We start from the raw sequence: 18270 nt of genomic DNA on the forward strand, positions 1-18270 counted from the left end.
AAGCATTGATTTAATTCCGTGATTAACGTTCCTTTCAACTAACTTAACATGGATAAGTGGTACCTTGGGTTACAAATGCTTCAGGTTACAAATGCTTCAGGTTACAAACTCCGCTAGCCTGGAAGTAGTACCTCGGGTTGAGAACTTTGCACCAGGATGAGAACAGAAATCACACGGCGGCAGCAGGAGGCCCCATTAGCGAAAGCGCGCCTCAAGTTAAGAACGGTTTCGGGTTAAGAAGCAACCTCTGGAACGAATTAAGTTCATAACCCAAGGTACCACTGTACAATGCTGCCTACACTTAGAGGACAAATGTAAACACAGATATCTGAAGGAAAATTCATGAAAACCAACTGAGCTTCAATCCCAGAAACTAAGTTCAGGCCTGTGGTGCTAATTTAAAATGTCATGGTTGAACTAGCCCTGGAAGCCTGAAAAATACTATCTAGCAGAAGTAGACCCAAGTAGGTTCCCTGAACAGTGGTAATGACCTGAAATGGCTCTCAGCCTCTAGAATGCCCCTTCTTTCTCATACAGTGAGGGGGGTAAGTATTTCATCCCCTACTTAATTTGCCCATTTGCCCTCTGACGAAGAAATGACCAGTCCATAATTTTAATGGTAGGTTTACTGTAGCTGTGAGAGACAGAATAACAACAGGAAAACCCCTGTTCTTGTCAGTGACATCCTTGGACAGCTCTTTGGTCTTGGTCATGGTGGCTACTTTGGAATCTGCTGGATTGATTGCTTCTGTTGACAGGTGTCTTTTGTACAGGTACTATAACGAGCTGGGATTACAGGTAAGACCTCTCCCTTACAGCAGGTGCTTCTAATCTCTGCTCGTTACATACAGTGAAGATACCAGGTAGCCTGACATCTAGCTGGTTGATAGGGGATCAAATACTTATTTTACCCATTATAATGCACATCAATCTCTGACTTTTGTCTTCTGGGTTTCTGGGGGTTTTCCTGTTGTTATTCTGTCTCTCACAGCTACAATAAACCTACCATTAAAATTATGGACTGGTCATTTCTTCGTCAGAAGGCAAATGGGCAAATATAGCAGGGGATCAAATACTTTTCCCCCTCACTGTATGCTGATAAGACATCCACTTCAGTAATCTTTCCCACCTAGTCCTATCTTTATTTTCTCTTCTTTACAAGTTTGCAAGTTTGCATGTATTTCATGTCCCCCCATATGGTGTTTTCCCTTTCTGTCTATTTGCCCCCAAAAATTCTCTAAGGACTTTAGAGAAATGGGAAGGATAAGAGCAACCACCACTAAATAGAGATAGTATTGCACTTTCATCAGTCATTCAGTTTGTTTCATTTATACATCAATATCCACAGCATATCACAGCATTGACTCTATGAGCAACAGCCATAATACTATAAGTTACTAATTACTGTATTATTGACTATTAAACTTTTTTCTTTCCTTTTTTGCTGTTTTCATGTGTCAATTGCCTTCCATACCCAAAATATGCCTAGTTCTTACACTGCTTCCAAGCTCTCATGATTTGCAAGGTTTAAACCTCTGCATTGTTTCATCTGCATGAAAGGAGGGACACAAAATCTTTTAAATAAATAAAACCTGACAATTCCTTAAGAATGAAATGTGTATTGTTACATATATATGCAGCTCCATATTTTCCAATAAAATAAGCACCAACACACACTGTCAAAGGATAGAAACAGACTGCCAGCATATCCAACTGTGCAATGGGACCATCCTCCACCCCCACTCAATTGTTTTGTATTTTCTCTACTGTAAAATCCACCAGGATGGAGATGAGATACTTGAAGTGGAAGCCACTCCAGGTCTGACATGGCAGTTGTTGCACATTGCTGAATCTGTCAAATGAAGAGCAAGCACAAAAGGAATTTCCAAATGCAGCTGCTATTTCCCATTTGTTAAATCCTTTTATTACACCATATAAGTACACAGCTGGGAAATACTATAGAGTGGGAGTTAAAACAAAATATTTTGGCTTCCAGACATTCAGAACACACAAAGGACTCAGTGAAAAGCAATTCCTGATATCAAAAGGGAGTGAAAGTTTGAAAACATTTCTAGTCAATGTGTAGGGTTTGGTGGTGGTTGTCTTTTTTTAAATAAAAAATAAAAAATGATAACATTAAAATTCAATATAGTATATGTTACTCTTGTTATAACTAAGAAGTGCTGCATACAAAGAATGCTGGAAATGACTTGTATAGTAATTTTTTCAGGCCCATTTCCATATTCCACTTTCTTTTTTTAATCTCACACAGCTGCATAGGGTAGACACTCTAAAACCTCTATTCATACGTTATGAATTGGCCCCAATATGTAACTCTTCACATGAGTGATTTGCTCAGAAGTGCATCTCCTAACATGTCAGAAAGCATGCAGTGGCGACTTCAACAACAAAAGATCTGTGTATCCCCAGCAGTTCCACTGTGTGATGCTATGGATACATCTTCCATGGCTAAGCTTATGGACCTGCCTTTTCATTCAGATTGTCAGAGGAAGAGAAGGGCAGGGGTGCCCACTACCACAATGTGGACATGTGACATCACACGCACACTCCTGCACATGCCTCTGCCTCTGCATCTGAGCACCCACCCGGAAAGGGTGCCTTGCTGGCTGGATGTAAAGGGTGGAACTGAACAACTTCTCTCTTGGAGGCAGCACTGTTGCTGCCTGCTGGCTTTTCTCATTGATTTGTGGGTGCCTGGCCCCCACCACTATATTATTGTAGGTGCCCAAGCACCCACGGCCTCCTGGAGTTGGGTCCTATGGAAAGGGGGGACTGATTGGTGCCCACTCTAAGGTTCTGGACTTCACTTTCAGGTGAGGTTTTATTGCTGAATTCAGTCCTAGGGCTTAGGCATTTGACTCTGGAGAATGATTGATAACTACATGTCCATGACTTTAGTGGATTCTGCAATTTGTATTTAGCATTCATAATTATTAGTCACATCCCATTTATATCTAAATCTGCTTACAAAGAATATGCAAATTACAAAATGAAACTACAAAATAATCATAACACAACAGCACGAAGATAACAAATCAATAAAAGCAGAACAATCCTTAAAATCATTGCCCAACAAATCATTTAGGTCTTCTTCACACCTAAAAGCACTTCCGGATCTGTGGACAAGCAATTCTGGGAGAATTTTTGGAGTGGGTTTTTCCCCCCAATGTGCCAGCCAGAGAGAGATTGTTCTTAGCTAATTCCCATGTTATCAGTTGCTTACATTAAAGAAACCTTTAAATGTGTTGCTGGTTTCTCAATCACTGTCTGTGGTAGGTTTTGAGCTGCTGGAGCTGTCTGGCAACCCTGAACAAGACATTTTGTAAAGATATTTCTGTAAACAGAAAAAAGTGGACATGTACAGGTTTTTGAGGTTGCTTGCAGACATCTGCAAATGCAGTTGGGGTTGCAGCGACCCAAAAATCCAAATTTGTAAGTCTTGCACAAAATGATAGCTATGATTAAAAATAAATAAATTCAAATTTGCTGTCAGACATGGAAGATTATAACTGGGGGAAATGTTCTTATCTGAATTATGTAATTATTGTAAAGGGATTTTGTAAACCTGTTGGATACTACTGGCCCTTAATAACATGTATAATGACAAGGTATTGTTGTGGTTTGAGGACCCGATCCCCGCGTAGTGGAATGAAAACACACGGACATGTGATGTAAGGTTAATGGGCAAGAAAAGGCCACAACTTTATTGATTACAGCAAGTGAAAAGGTATTGGCTTAGGCATTGGATCACGTCAGTTGACTCCACCCACTCGGAGAGGGGTGAGTCTAAAAGGGGGGTTTATTCACCAGTAGGTGGAGCCTGTTGATGCTAATCCAACTATAAGCTCTCCCCTGATGTCACCGAGGGTCGTGCCATGGCCTCCCGCCACACAGGCATCAGACAGAATACACGACCGCCGGATTCCTTTAACGGAATACCCAAAATTGAAGGCGTAGGCGATGGCCACACCTAGCCCTTCCACACATCACAAACACAGGACGGTGAAAAGTGAGGGCCGCGTGGCTGGCACAGCAGCGAGTTAAGCTGCAGTCCACGCCCCTTCCAAGGCACCATGCCCGTGGGTGTGGTGCACCAGCCAGGTAAGTGGGTGTCAGGGGGCTAACGCCCCCTGCTTGAGGCGGAGCTCAGCTCCCGCCCACAACCCCGCCCCTCATTTGCAGGAGGAAAGGCTTTTTCTCATTCTCTGTGCTCCTTGCTCTAGGCTAAGCATGGTACACCTGAAGATAAACAGCACCTTTCAGTGTCACTTTGACACCCCTCTAGCATTTGGTGTGAATGGTTTTAAAGTTGTTTCTGCCATTGTAAGAGAAGTAGAATTGACCCCCAAAGCTGCCAGAATAAAAACATCAATTTTCAATTAGATTTCCAAGGAGAGCCATTGAAAGACTACATGGCAATTCACACCGCACCATGATTAAGGAATACCTGGAACTGTGGAAGACCAACACAAACGTTTTTTATGCATTTCCCCCACCCCACCCTATGTCAGGGTGTATTTGATCCCACCTGTCAACTGAAAGTTAAATGCTGCAGTCAATCCCTAAGCTGTTGTATTTCCCCATTAGTTCAGATATCGGCCACTTTTTCTGACTGATCGACATTTATAATTTCAAGCGACATGATTTTTGGGTTTTTTCCTGTAAGCTTCAGGAATTCAGTTTCTGCTTAGGACCAACTACTACCACTCACAGGCAGTCCTCACTTAGGTGAAGAATTATGTACAGCCTACTGGATCTCTCCTTAGGGACATGTGGTTAACTACTAATGATTTTCAGGAACTCTATCCAAGAAGGCTGGGGTATTTTTCAGAAACAAGAAAAGTGAAACCAGAAAGCTAAGTCACTCGAGCAAAGTTCATGCACCTGTTTCAGAAATCTGATAATGGGAGAGTAACTTGTGGCTGTTTCAGCTTCTTGAAGGAACAGCAAGTATTGACATGAAGTTGCGTCCCACCCACCCCCTCCCCCAGAAAAAGAGAAGTAAATCTGGAGGAAGATTTGCAAATATATTGAAATGTAGATTCTGTTCCACACCATCCCCCCCCCATCCCATCTCCTTTTGAGTTTTTTACTATTCCTCTCTCCACTTTTCAAAGAACATAAAAGGTTCAGTTACTGTATAAGATATATGTTTGATCACATTTAATTTTTTAAGCTCCTAACACCTGGCTTCAGGGACACATTTTTCTCTCATCACACAGCCTGAGTAGATAGTTTGTACCTTGGGGGAACACAGCAGGTCTGGGAATCCTATTAGGAGTTCTCTCACAATTATGGGGAGGGGACACATTTTATCCAACTATCAGCACATCTGCTGCTGTGTATCTGAAGTTTGCAGGTTAACAAAGAGATAGAAATAATTTCCCACAAACTGATGTGTCACACGCAGCCTGAAATAATGTTCCCTCACTATGTTTTATACAAGTTTCATTGTGTTAACCAAGCTGCTCTAGAGAGATGCCCTCCATTTAAGCACTGGGTGCTTTTGTCCAAAGTCCAATTATAAGTATGAGGGATGAGAAGGAGATAACATGGCTTTTGCCATTCTCTCCTCTTCATTGCCAAGTAAAAATTACATTATTTAAGGTGTTTGATCATTGGTCCTGGAAAGAAGGTAGGTGAGACAAGAGTCACCTCTGCAGTGTAGGATTCCACTGGCAGGTCTGAAACCAATGAACTTAAAAGAACAACACATCAGTCATTAGAGTTGTGAAACCATACAAGACATGACGTTATCTGCATGGTGAACTGGGTGTAACTCTTATCATGGCAGTAAGATCTCATACTAGGAAAGAGGCAATTAGCTTTGATGAGCTCAAATACACTTTAGAACAGCCTTTTCTAACCTCCAGGTGTTAGACTACAACTTCTACCTACCCAGTCAGTATGGTCAATAGTCAAAGACAATGGGAGCTATAGTCCAAGCATCTGGAGGCTGGTGGAAGCTGCTTTGGTTCCCTGAAGAAATTAGCATTACATTCAAGTGTATCAGCTCAGCCATCACTGACAGAGTCTTCATAGCCATGACCACAGACACAATACAATATTGATAAGGTGAAAGGTGCCAAGACTTAAATTAGGAAACGGAAAGAAAATGATGATAAACAGGGGCAATTTCCTTTTGGCGGTGAACTAATCCCATGACTTCATTCCAGAAGACCTGTATACATATAAGAGGAACTGCTTAGCTTACTGACATTGATCTCTTACGCACTGTGTCATTTCAGTTTGAAAACATCATGATTATGAAGAGTTGCCTAGAGCAAAACTCCAAAGGTTGTCACAGATTTAGGACATACCATTCTATGCTGGGTTGAGATAACACTGTTCCAGTCAGCGTCTTGTTGGATTGTAGTGACTAGAGTTGGTAGCTCCTCGGAGTGAGGTTTGTTGTGCAATAGGGTGTGTAGAGGCAGATGGGAAGCCACAAGCTCTTCATTGTTGCCTTCTTCCTGCTCCTGTGGTGCTAAGTCCTGGGTTGTTGCTTCCTCTCCATCAGCTGCAAATGGAGAGGTGGCCTGCTTGGAAGACATTCTTCTACAAGATAAGAAAAGGAAACACACAGATGCATTCTATTAAATTTAAAGACTAGGCTGCAAATACAACAAAAGGAAAAAAATAAAGTCAAAAAAGGGAGAGGTCTTTTGCTTGCATAGGGTTTTAGTGTTCTGTTGGGAGCCACCCAGAGTGGCTGGGTTGGGCAGGGTATAAATAATAAAATTATTATTATTATTATTATTATTATTATTATTATTATTATTATATCTACAGAGTGACTCTTTACATGTTTCAGTTGAGCTACTGCCAAATAAGCATGCATAGCACTGCAGCCTTAAAGGGTTTTACAAGCTGGTCTAGGTAGTTGGGGAGCTAGAGTGGCTGAGGAAACCCAGCCAGATGGGCGGGGTATAAATAAAATTTTTATTTTATTATTATTATTATTATTATTATTATTATTATTATTATTATTGCTACCATGTCCAAAACTAATTTACCATCATATCCCTAAACTAAGTGTGGTTTGCCAGGAGCCCAGGAGCAATATCAAAGGAAAGAATTAGTGTTTATAGTGGCACACCAGCTGATGCTGGCAAAATGCACTCCTAGGCATTGACATCACTTGGGTCTCTAGTGACAAAGATGGATCAAGGAGCACCCCTCACCTTAACAAAGCCTTGATCAAGACCAGGGGTAGGCAACCTAAGATCTGGGGGCCTGGATGCGGCCCAATCGCCTTCTCAATCTGGCTCGCGGACGGTCCGGGAATCAGCATGTTTTTACATGAATAGAATGTGTGCTTTTATTTAAAATGCATCTCTGGGTTATTTGTGGGGCGTAGAAATTCGTTCATTTTTTAAAAAATTCAAAATATAGCCCAGCTCCCCAGAAGATCTAAGGGATGGTGGACCGGCCCACGGCTGAAAAAGGTTCCTGACCCCTGATCAAGACACTACTGCAAAAATAAGAATTTGGGGTAGCTGGATTAAGTTCTCATCTTTCATGTGAATTTCAGATTTAAACAAGTGAGTCCTCTGTGACTTAAACCCAGAGAAGGAAGTGGTTGGTGCAGCCAGAATAATCATATTGAAATACCAGAGGTATGTGATTTCTCCTACCCTTGATACCATAAAGGCTCCTAATGTAAATACACAGTTTTTCCTCACAACCCAAAGGTTTTTCTCTTAATTTAAGTGAGCATGTGAGAACTGCCTATTTGAGTATTTATACAATTAAGCCAGAAAGCCACTGATCACTTAATTATGGAATGTGCTCCCCTTGCAAAACAGAATCTATAAGCTACTATCTATGCTGCTCCAAATAAGCCCTATGTAGAGCATAATAAATAAATAAATGATCTGCCTCTTGAAGTTTGCATTACTTGTGTTCTAAAAATTTAGTTTCTAAAATAGTTTTCTATTTCATATTGTTCCTTTGCTACAAGGTGCGAAGAATTTGGAATACAATCAAATGTATTAGATCAATGATAAAGAAAGGTATGCATTTAAAATCTCTGCTTTATTCTAAGAATAATATTTGATATTATCTTTTTTAGCCTTTTTCCACAGAAGCAGACTCATGATAATGTTCAAAAATAATTATTTCAATAAAAACAGAAAATAAAAAAATGTTAATTTATGAAGAAACAAGAAGACACTCTTAAGGTAAACTAACAGTTCAAATATATTAATGGGGACATATACTTAAGATATTCTTAAGAAAATTTAGAATATCTTTATTACAAAAACTGCATCAATAACTCAAGAATGAGGTTTCCACCTTAATTACTCTTTAATAATAATTGATTTCATACCATTTCCTTAAAAATGCACAAATCAGTTAACAGAGGAAACCACATGAGCATTTTTCAAATTAGCAAATCATTAACTCAGTAGTACTGTTTCTATAGACAAATAATTACTGATTAAAGAGGATGGAAATCTGAGACTAACAGTTAAATTTACAGATCTGACACATGCTTTCATGAATATTACAGTGAAGGAAATATCAAGTGTAAAGAAAAATAATTAAGTTAATTCCAATTTAAACAGTAGTTTTTAATGTAACAGGCCAAGTTTCACATAGGATTTAACAGCTAATGCTAAATTTCTCACAATTAATGAGAAGAATCAGATTTAGTATCCTACAGTGAACAAAATTATTATTGGTTCAGCTAATCTAATTATATACATTTTAAAATAGAAGTATTACAGGCTGTTTGACATAAATCTGAAACATATCAAAACAGTGATACCTGTTATGCAATAATAATCATAACAACCACAAACCTTACAAATAATTTTAATGCTGACCTTTAGACTGTGAGTGCAAACCAAAGTACTGTCAATGACCAGAATTATCTTGATGTTATCACTGTATGTACTACACTAAACTAACAAAATAGCTGAATCCTGGAGGTTTATTTCAAACAGTCAGGACAAAAAAAAAAAAAATTTCTCCAGTTTCAAATTCTAACAACTGCAGGATATTTTAACCATTACATTAGTGTTGCAGTCACAGGATCCTGACATTGGAAAGGGATAAGTCAGGACAAATATTTGGCATCAGTGTGCAAGACATACCACCTTATTTTAAACATGAAAGCTAAATGTACACTATTCTGATTACCAGCACAGTACAATTGTGAATAAATCTCCAGGGGTTTTAAGGCAATGGTGCATTTAAAACAGTTCTTAGAAGACGATTCTATTCACTTGAGCATTCGCAGGCATCTTCCAATTACAAACAGGGCTGACTTCTTCCAGAAGGAATAAGCTCTGGCTGCTTTTTTCAGTTTAAATTAATCATGACACAAACCCAGAAATGAAAATGTCTCTTAAGAATAATTCCAACTACAAACTGCACCAATGAATAACAGTGCACAATCCTAATTAAATGCAACTGTGCAGCTGTGAAAATAGGTTAAATCTGTCCAAAGCTATGAGATGGCTTTTAAAGGCTGGTTTGTTAGGGGGTGTTTTCTTAAGGAAGGCTGGGCGCTCGGTCTTAATCAGCCAATAAATTATTTCCTGCAATTACATTAAATAGAAAATTATCTTCAAATTGGGAATGTTAATTGAAAATCAAAATTCAGAGTGAAGTTTAGAAATTACATGCTGAATATAATTAATCTGGAAAGACTTCACCTCCGTTTCATAAACAGGATTTGGGTAATTCCTCAAGTGACCGTTCTGAAAGCTACCGAGTTAACAGTGCAATTACAGTGGAAACATCTTTTCTTTCAATTTCATATTTGTTTATTTATACATACATATGTCAATGTTGATAAGGACGCAATAGTAAACAACTATTCAATGGACAGATAAATACACCTTAAACAATATATCTACTCAGGATACTTGAAAATAAATGAACAACATGAAAATGTTTCTTATCATAATTGCAAAGTTTTGCTACAAATCTAGTATATCTGTGCAGAAACACTTATATGCCCACCTTCTGGTCTGTTTATCTACACAGAGACACATAATCTGCAGGATAAGACAGCACCAGATCCTGAAACTTCATAAGCTATTCCTATTTTTGTCACTGACAATACTGAATGTATCAGAACAGAGGATTCGAATCTGAGCATCATCTACCAAGAAGTGATGGTCCACCCATGATGTCAGGTGAAGCAACTGCCTCAGATGGCAGGAAGGCTTCCAGAAGGTTGCACAGAATGGAATGTGACTCTCGGGTATTTTTAAAAAGGGTTTCCCATCCCTGAAATACTGAGTCAGTGTTGCAATAAATACAGTGGTACCTCAGGTTACATACGCTTCAAGTTACAGATTCCGCTAACCCAGAAATATTACCTCGGGTTAAGAACTTTGCTTCAGGATGAGAAAAAGAAATCGTCCAGTGGCGCGGCAGCAGCGGGAGGCCCCATTTGCTAAAGTGGTGCTTCAGGTTAAGAATAGTTTCAGGTTAAGAACGGACCTCCAGAACGAATTAAGTACGTAACCAGAGGTATTACTGTAGTTAAATTGGCCTAGGTGCTAGTTATGCAGAATAAACAAAAGTCTGTTTGCATTTTATGATGCCTATAGCGCCTGTCTTATAGACACTGCTATATTTATTGTAATGAACAAAATAAAAACACCACACCAAATACTCCTGAAATATGCTCTTTAGCTGCACTTTTGAAACTGCCTGAGCACTAAATAGAGCTATGGGTACTGTACAAACTTATGCTATTTGCACTCCAGCTGCTGCACTTCGTCCCTATACGGATAAGAAATATACCAACTAGAGAAGGGAAGGGAGGAAGGAAGTGGATCCAGCAGGTAGACCTGCCCACCTGTCAATCAGCTGATGCCACCATGATATCTGGTGACTTAAAAAAAAAAAAGATGCAAATGTACAGACCGCAAAGTGCTGACAAATCAGCTGATTGTTGAGTTTTGTGAATCCTGGTCCACAGTGGGCCATAAGACCTGATGATTAGCCAACTGTACTTGTGAAGCCCCATAAAAAGTGCTTTGCAAGCCCTTGCCAAATGTGATGATCGGCTGACTTTAAGAGGTTGCAAAGCCAAGTTTGCAAGGCTTTGCAGGTGCCATCTTCCAGCTGCTTATTTGTGCCTGCAAAACCCATTTTGGCACAGCCATGTCTTTACCTGCCTCGTACCAGATGTCAGATGTAGGTGCCAAATAGCATGATGTGCCAACTAGGCAGACCTATCAAGTCTAATTAGGACCATGGGCCAAACGTACCCCACCGCTAAGGTACAGAATAGGCAGTCTGGGTGGGTTTTTTTAAAAAAACAACAGCATGTCCCAGGTGGAAATAACGGGGGTGGAAGACGGGATGCCTCGATCATGACAAATCACGGACAGAAGGAGGTATGCTGTTGGAGGCGAGGGTGGTTTGGAGCCCTGGAATACCTGCTATGCCACTTTGCAAGCCACTTTGAGGACAAAGTCGCGGGCATTTGTGTCAAGCTTAATGCTATTGATGTTGATCCAGCATGCCATAGGGTATTTTATATTTTGAGCTTGGGGTTCCCTCTGTTAAACCCATGGGCAACGTGGTGCCCTCACACAGACACACTCTTTTGGCTCCTCCCATGGCCTCTCCCAATTCTTATTAGTATTTTTAAAATAAGTGTTTCTTTGCTTTGAATTAGGCTACATTTGGCGTGGGGAATCTGAGCATCACCAGTTATGTCGCTATTTTGTGTTGCCCTCAATGGTTTTTAAGATTTTCAAATAGGCCATAAAGGTTAGAACTTTCCTAAGCAATTGTTTCATGTTGTGGTACTAATTTAACCACTGAAGCTGCAATTTGAAGGGAGGGGCTTCTTAACCCTTTCCCCCTTATGCCATATTGCTGCCCAAAACCACTCTACACAAAACTGAGTTATATATTTATTTTTTTACCCAGTGAGATCAAGCCAGCTTTGGGAGAGTGATTTTCAGCATGAGTGTGGTATAAGAGGGAAGGAAGAAGAAGCCTATTTCTTCCCACAGTGGTCTTCCCTTTCAAACTTCTTTTTTTTGGGGGGGGGGTACTGTTGAAAAAGAATCACAGGACCATGTGGAATAATAAAGTTCCATTCTAGAGAATAGAGCCACTAAGGGGAGCACAACTGGGATCTTGAAGAACTTAATAAAGTTTGTAAAAACGGGTTTATGACCATCTACATCTGGGCGGAATCTGTGGTCCTCCAGATGTGGTGGCAGTAGATTTCCCATCATGCTTCACTACCAGTCATCTTAGTTGGTAGTGAGGGGAGCTGTAAATCCAGCAACATCTGGAAGGGCAAGGGTTCCTCAACCCAGATCAACATGATCCTAAGGTATTTTCTGGCATTCTCAGTACTGTTTAAAAAAATAAAAATGCAAATCACCCCTATTCTAAAAGTGGTTTGACATTGTGCCACTTTTTCGTTTACCTAATATTATTTTTGTGCGTAACAAATTTATAATGACAGTGAAATCAGTTCTTTTCTAGAAGTTGTTTTTTCCAAAAAAAATATTTTTTTAGAAAAGAATCCCTCGCCACTTATAACCCCTGAAAACAGGGATTTATAATGGAAGTGCTGACACAACCCTAACTAAAGCGGCGCAAATGGTGCTGCTATAATACACAAAATCAAGTTCTATTATTCTAAACTCTTCTCACTTGTGGGGTTTTTCTTTACTGTGCTCCCAGACAAACTGCTGAAGCATGAAAAATTTAAATGCAATCAAATGGATCCAATTCCACTTTCCTAGAAACAAGTGTCTACAGTGGTACAGTCGTAAAAGGAGAGGCATCCAATTTGTCTGATGCTCGTTTTTAAAAATCTGTTTATAATACTGTGCAGTAGAGGAATAAGAGGAAATTACAGCCACTGCATTAAGTGACTGTCAGGGGGGATACATTGTATGACATTGAGGGGACATTGGAGGGAGGTACAAAAGCATTGCTGTAATAAACTGCATGACACCATGCCATGCTGAGATGTGAAGGGTCCCCACAAGATAGATACATATATACATATATATATACATATATATATACATATATATATACATATATGTGTGTGTGTGTGTGTGTGTGTGTGTGTACACACACATAAGTACATACAAACAAACAAACAAACAAACAAACAAACAAACAAACGTACATACATAGGAAGAAGGAAGGAAGGCAGGAGGATAAGTATGTATGTAATTTGGTAAATTCTGCAAGCAGATAACCTGTGACTCTTGCACAGAGGTTCTCTACCTGGTGTCAATTCTGCACATACAAAATTCATCCATTACACATGTGAAAGCAAACCATTGTACATGTGAAAGTTTGCTTGTCTGGTAAAAGCTGCTGACCCAGGTAAACCTTTTGTAAGAAGCCTGAGCTTATAGAAACTTTCCATCCAGTGTGTCTTTCAAATAATCCAAAGTGCACTTTCAGAATTGCTAGATGGCATTTGGAATTCCCACAACATATGGGGGAAATACCTCTAATACGTTATCCAATGAATGAACAAACAGAAACAAAATTCACAATGTCAGTAAAAGTGTTCTGACAAAATAATTATGTTGTGATACTAATAGCACTCCTCTTATTGGAAGCCATATATTATCCCTCATGTGGAAAGGCTGAACTGCAAAACAATACAAAATACTGCAGGCTGTAGGAACGTGATATTGAAATCGGGTTTTTTGGGCCTCAATCTAGCACCCTTGCCCAAGGAACAATTTGCCAGATATATTAGTCCAGGACATTTCTTCAAACCCAGTAAATATTATTACTGTTAGAGCCAGCAATGATGGCTTGCCCTCTTATCATGGATGACCTGCTACAAACCTCACATTTCTTCAATTAACAACCTGGTCTGGACTGTCACCTTCTTTCAGCCAGATATCTGTTCTTGCTCTCTGCACTACTGCTATGATTTCCATTCCTGCTCCTAGGCTGGTTTTAAACCATAAATTTCTCTCTGCAAAGTACAGAACTATAAAATCACCTACCTCCACTGTTGAATCAGGTTTCCTTACTAAGCTATTCAACATTAACACCTAACCACTGGTATCTGCAGCATGTTACAGCTGGACCTGGTTAAGAGTTCTGGTTCCTGAGTCTCTTTGGGTCTGATCTTTGGGCCTCAATCCTTCAATTAGCATCTATGTCCCCATCCATCTAATGCAGGGACAGCCAAGTGGTACCTCCAAATACTTTGGACTGCAGCTGCATTCAGGTGTGGGGCTTAATGCTTAGTTTTATTAGTTGCAATGACAGCATTTCAGTCTCATTTTCTAATGTTACTTTTCACACTGTTGCATTATGGAACCATGACTTTTTCATCAACATACTGCCATGCTGTGCTAAATTTTAAATGATGGGAAAGAACCGTATGCTGGGACACTGCTACAAATTTTGCCACGTGAATGTACAATACAAAACTCCCATGATTTCCCAAGTTAATGGGATTGTTGTTGTTTTTTCCTGGAAATCATTGACATGGAAATGAGCACTGAACTTCTACTAGATTTCCAGAAGTGGGTTTTACATTGTGTGAAAGATCACACAATATGAAGAAATTATCAGGGAAGGATATGCCAGGAAAAGAGAATGAAGTCCTGTTTGAACACAACCTACAACTCCCAACATATCTGACTGCTAGCAATGGAGCCTGGAGCTGATGTCCTAAACATCTGGAGGGCACCATGTTGGCTACCACTGGTTTAATGGATTCAGACTCACACTGCACCAGGTAATATAAAAATGCAGATGCTAATGTTCCTAAGACTCAAGAGTGAACTATACCACTTCAGTCTGCAGTGAAAGATTGTGGATTTTAATGCTACCCCCCACCAAGAAAGGAAAAAAGTGTAATAAGGAAATTAGTGAATTAGAAGAAACATTTTCCCCAACCTTCTCCATGTTGTGTTATTTTTCTACTTGCAAGGTAAGGTGATCTTATGGAGTTGTTAAAAAATGTTTTGTGCACCTGTGATTTTAATGGCACTGTCTGTTATGTACTCCGTCACTTCTGTTCCATGAATAGATCCAGACGGGTGTAGCTTCACTTGTTTCAGCGAATCAGCAGTCATTTATTTTGCTCTGGAAACAGCTCCACAAATCAGACATAGAAATTATTTGCTACATCTGTGCCCTAGAAGAGTACCCATTTCCAGGAAGCATGGCTTAATTAGAATGAGAAAATGGAAATCTTAATCTTGGTGCCAGATTATTTGGAACCCTGACTCTGCCAAAATGTATTATCTAGCCATAAATTCAGAAACATAATGAATTGCTGAAGTAATGCTCTAATCCACCTGACATTTAATAACAAATAATTACTTCCTTAAATTATAACGCATGGTATCCAATTACAAGGGGCATACATGACAGGGACGAGACCTTACAGGAGTGGCTGCCTATACAGCGGGATTTGTATCCTGACACGTAATTCCCAAACAGAAAACTATGACAATGATGTTTGGTTCAGCAGTTTGCACAAGAAATTCTGTAATTTTGTTTGTTGTTTACTTCTGGTATCTCAGCATTTAGCTGTTTTTCAGTAAACTCATGTAAGGCTACAACCCATAGCTATGTCTACTCAGAAGTCCCATTAAATTCAATGGGTCTCACTTCTAGGTAAGTGAGAGTGTATTATGAAACAGGTATAATAAAAACAGCTGTGGGAAAAAAAGAATATATGCTTAGATAAGTGATGTGCATGGTGGGGAGAAGGGTGGGGAGAGAATTCCCTCATAACTAGAACTCGGGGCCATCCAATTAATCCGAAAGCTGGAAGATTCATGACAGACCAAAGAAAATAGTTCTCCATCTTCCACACTGTGCCCCCATCAAATTTACTTTATGCAACATTCAGACACCAAGTCCTGCTTTATTTTACTCTCCCTGTGCCCCTGACATGGTTCCACCTGTTGAGTGGTGAGGCCAGTCCTGAACAGTGTACATGAAGGTAAGTAGAAAGTGGGGTAGGAGTGAAGCCAATGTGGATGTCATGCATAAATTGGGAGGCGGGGCAGTTTTTCAGGTCAGAACGCAACACCCGATGTGCTGAAGACTAGTGAAACACTGATCATACAACTCAGAACTCCAGAAGTTAATATTTTCTGCAGTTTATATTTAGCTGATAATATTCCTGTCACTTTATTTATACAGCCTAAGCTTGTTCTTTGGGCTGGAGCTCGTATGCCTCGGAATGCTTTGACTCATGAATTGTTTCTCCTGATAATGTTACATCATGTAACTACCTCTGTTTAAGTGGTTAGTATTAGCTTCTCTGTGCTGCCTGCCTTTAAAGTCGTATGACTCTGCCATGTGTCTCTGCATATCTGATTTCTTACTGACACGAACACAGATTGAGAGAAAGACAGACAGAGCCTTCAGCTAGAAATTTTCTAATTGGGAACAATAGTAAGAGTGCTGGCAACAGACTGAGCAACAGTCCTTGCTCTGCTTTTACTTGCTCCTTTGGCAGCCATTGTAACAAAACAGAAAGTATACATAAAAACTGTATAGACCATTAGTATTAAAAGGAGGGAGTCACAGTTAACCACTACTATGAGTTCTAGGTAACATAAATAATCACCTGCCCTTGTTGAAGTTCTACCAGAAAAACCCAAAATCCTAAAAATCCTTGGATTGTTATATTTTGAGGCAATAGCTGAAAATAACTGCATTGTTTTATCCCTGGCATGTATGCCACCCTAGGCTCCTTTGGGAGGAAATGTGGAAAATGAATTTAATAAATAAATAAAACAGCTCTCAAGGAAACTCAACAGAACTGTTTTTGAAGAGGAGTAAACAAAAAAAATCTTAAATTAAGTGGGGTTGTGAAAGATATTTGAAATCCATATTTCTTCCAAATTCATCAGCTGAAGGTACCTTTATGTGCTTTGTCTCATCTACGTGGCTTTCAGGAGTGGAGTAAAGCTGAAGGGACAGACTGCATCACATTAAGACACAGTCAATTATATATATATATATATATATATATATATATATATATATATATATATCATGCAAAACACTTCTTTCTTCTTAGCAAAACACTTTTCTTCTCCAGTATCTTAAAAACTGATTCCCAGCACTTCATTCTACATCTCAGCAATACCTTTTGTTCCAGATCAGCAAATAAAGTGTCAATTTCAAGCGTATCTGTAATCACTTTCTAGTAAAACACCAAATTAGTACCTTGGTCCAAAATGAAACAATGGGAGCTACAGTGCAGTTGCAGATTGTTAGTTTACTTTAAAGCCTACTATGCAAGCATGGTATTTCTGATTCAACAGAGGTTACACAAGCAACAAAGCAGTTAAATATAGGTGCCAAACCACACTGCCAGGAGCTCTTAGTACTGTGAGGCAGTGTTACCTGACACCTTGCTGAACGTAAAATTACTTGTTTCTGCAACTGAGGACAATCAAATTGTCACCTTCCATTGTAATAATGCACAACTGGTGATCAGCTAAGTGCAAACATAATTACCACAAAGCTACTAAGAGAAAATGTAAATCTTTCTCAAGAATAAACACATCCGTCCAGCTATCCAAAGATGTCTTCATTTTAATATCCAATAGCATGTGGAAATTCAGAAGCTAGCAAATGGGGGGAGGGCATCGTAAGAATACTTTTGTTGTTGCTATATTTGGACACTAATCCTTGTGGATAGCCTCCTACGGCTCAGGGGTAACATATAGCATGGGCATCACAAAAGACACATTTAATGATAATTATTATAATTTTCTCTACCAGCTATGTATGCTTACAGACTGTGATACAAAGCCAGGCCTGCCTGTTCCCATACCCCTCAACTGTCCCGATTTTTCATGCAAAGCACAGTGATCATTTTGGGTGCCATGATCTCACCCCAAAAACTTTTTCTGGATTTACAATTTCATGTTGGTCACATCACTCGTGCAGGAGTGCAGCCCCAGAAGAGAGGGTCCTGGTTTTTCACACCCTCAATGTGTTGGAAGATATGCTGTTCCCAAGCTCAGTAGACCAGAGGCAAAACCAGCACACACTAGAGCAGAGCTTTCCAAACTTTTCATGTTGGTGAAAACTTCTTAGACATGCATCATTTTGCAACATAGTAATTCAGCTTTACCAGCAAACAGGAGGTTGAACAGTCCTGGGAGGAGCACGGTGAGCATTCGTGAAACACACAGTTTGAAAAGTTCTGCACTACAGTGACAATGCCTTCTATCTGAGACCTTATTTCTAGCATTCAGCACTATCAAACTCCAAACCAAAACAACTTGC

At 39.6% G+C, this 18270-nt stretch overlaps 1 protein-coding gene across 14 annotated transcripts in view; it reads right to left on the minus strand.

Annotated features, from left to right (window-relative positions):
- SOX6 (SRY-box transcription factor 6) overlaps positions 1-18270 on the minus strand; it is a 449606-nt gene that overhangs the window by 244495 nt on the left and 186841 nt on the right. For 13 of the 14 annotated variants that reach the window (XM_081204706.1, XM_081204709.1, XM_081204708.1 and 10 more), the window contains one exon: positions 6342-6579. The exons of the other annotated variant lie outside the window; for it this stretch is intronic. In XM_081204706.1, coding sequence (XP_081060832.1) covers positions 6342-6575 — 234 coding nt within the window. In that variant the 5' untranslated portion in view covers positions 6576-6579. The remainder of the gene's footprint in view (positions 1-6341; positions 6580-18270) is intronic. 14 annotated transcript variants of the gene reach the window in all.

This window comes from Podarcis bocagei (genome assembly GCF_964188305.1).
Source record: "Podarcis bocagei genome assembly, chromosome: 1".
Taxonomy (NCBI): Eukaryota; Metazoa; Chordata; class Lepidosauria; order Squamata; family Lacertidae; genus Podarcis; species Podarcis bocagei.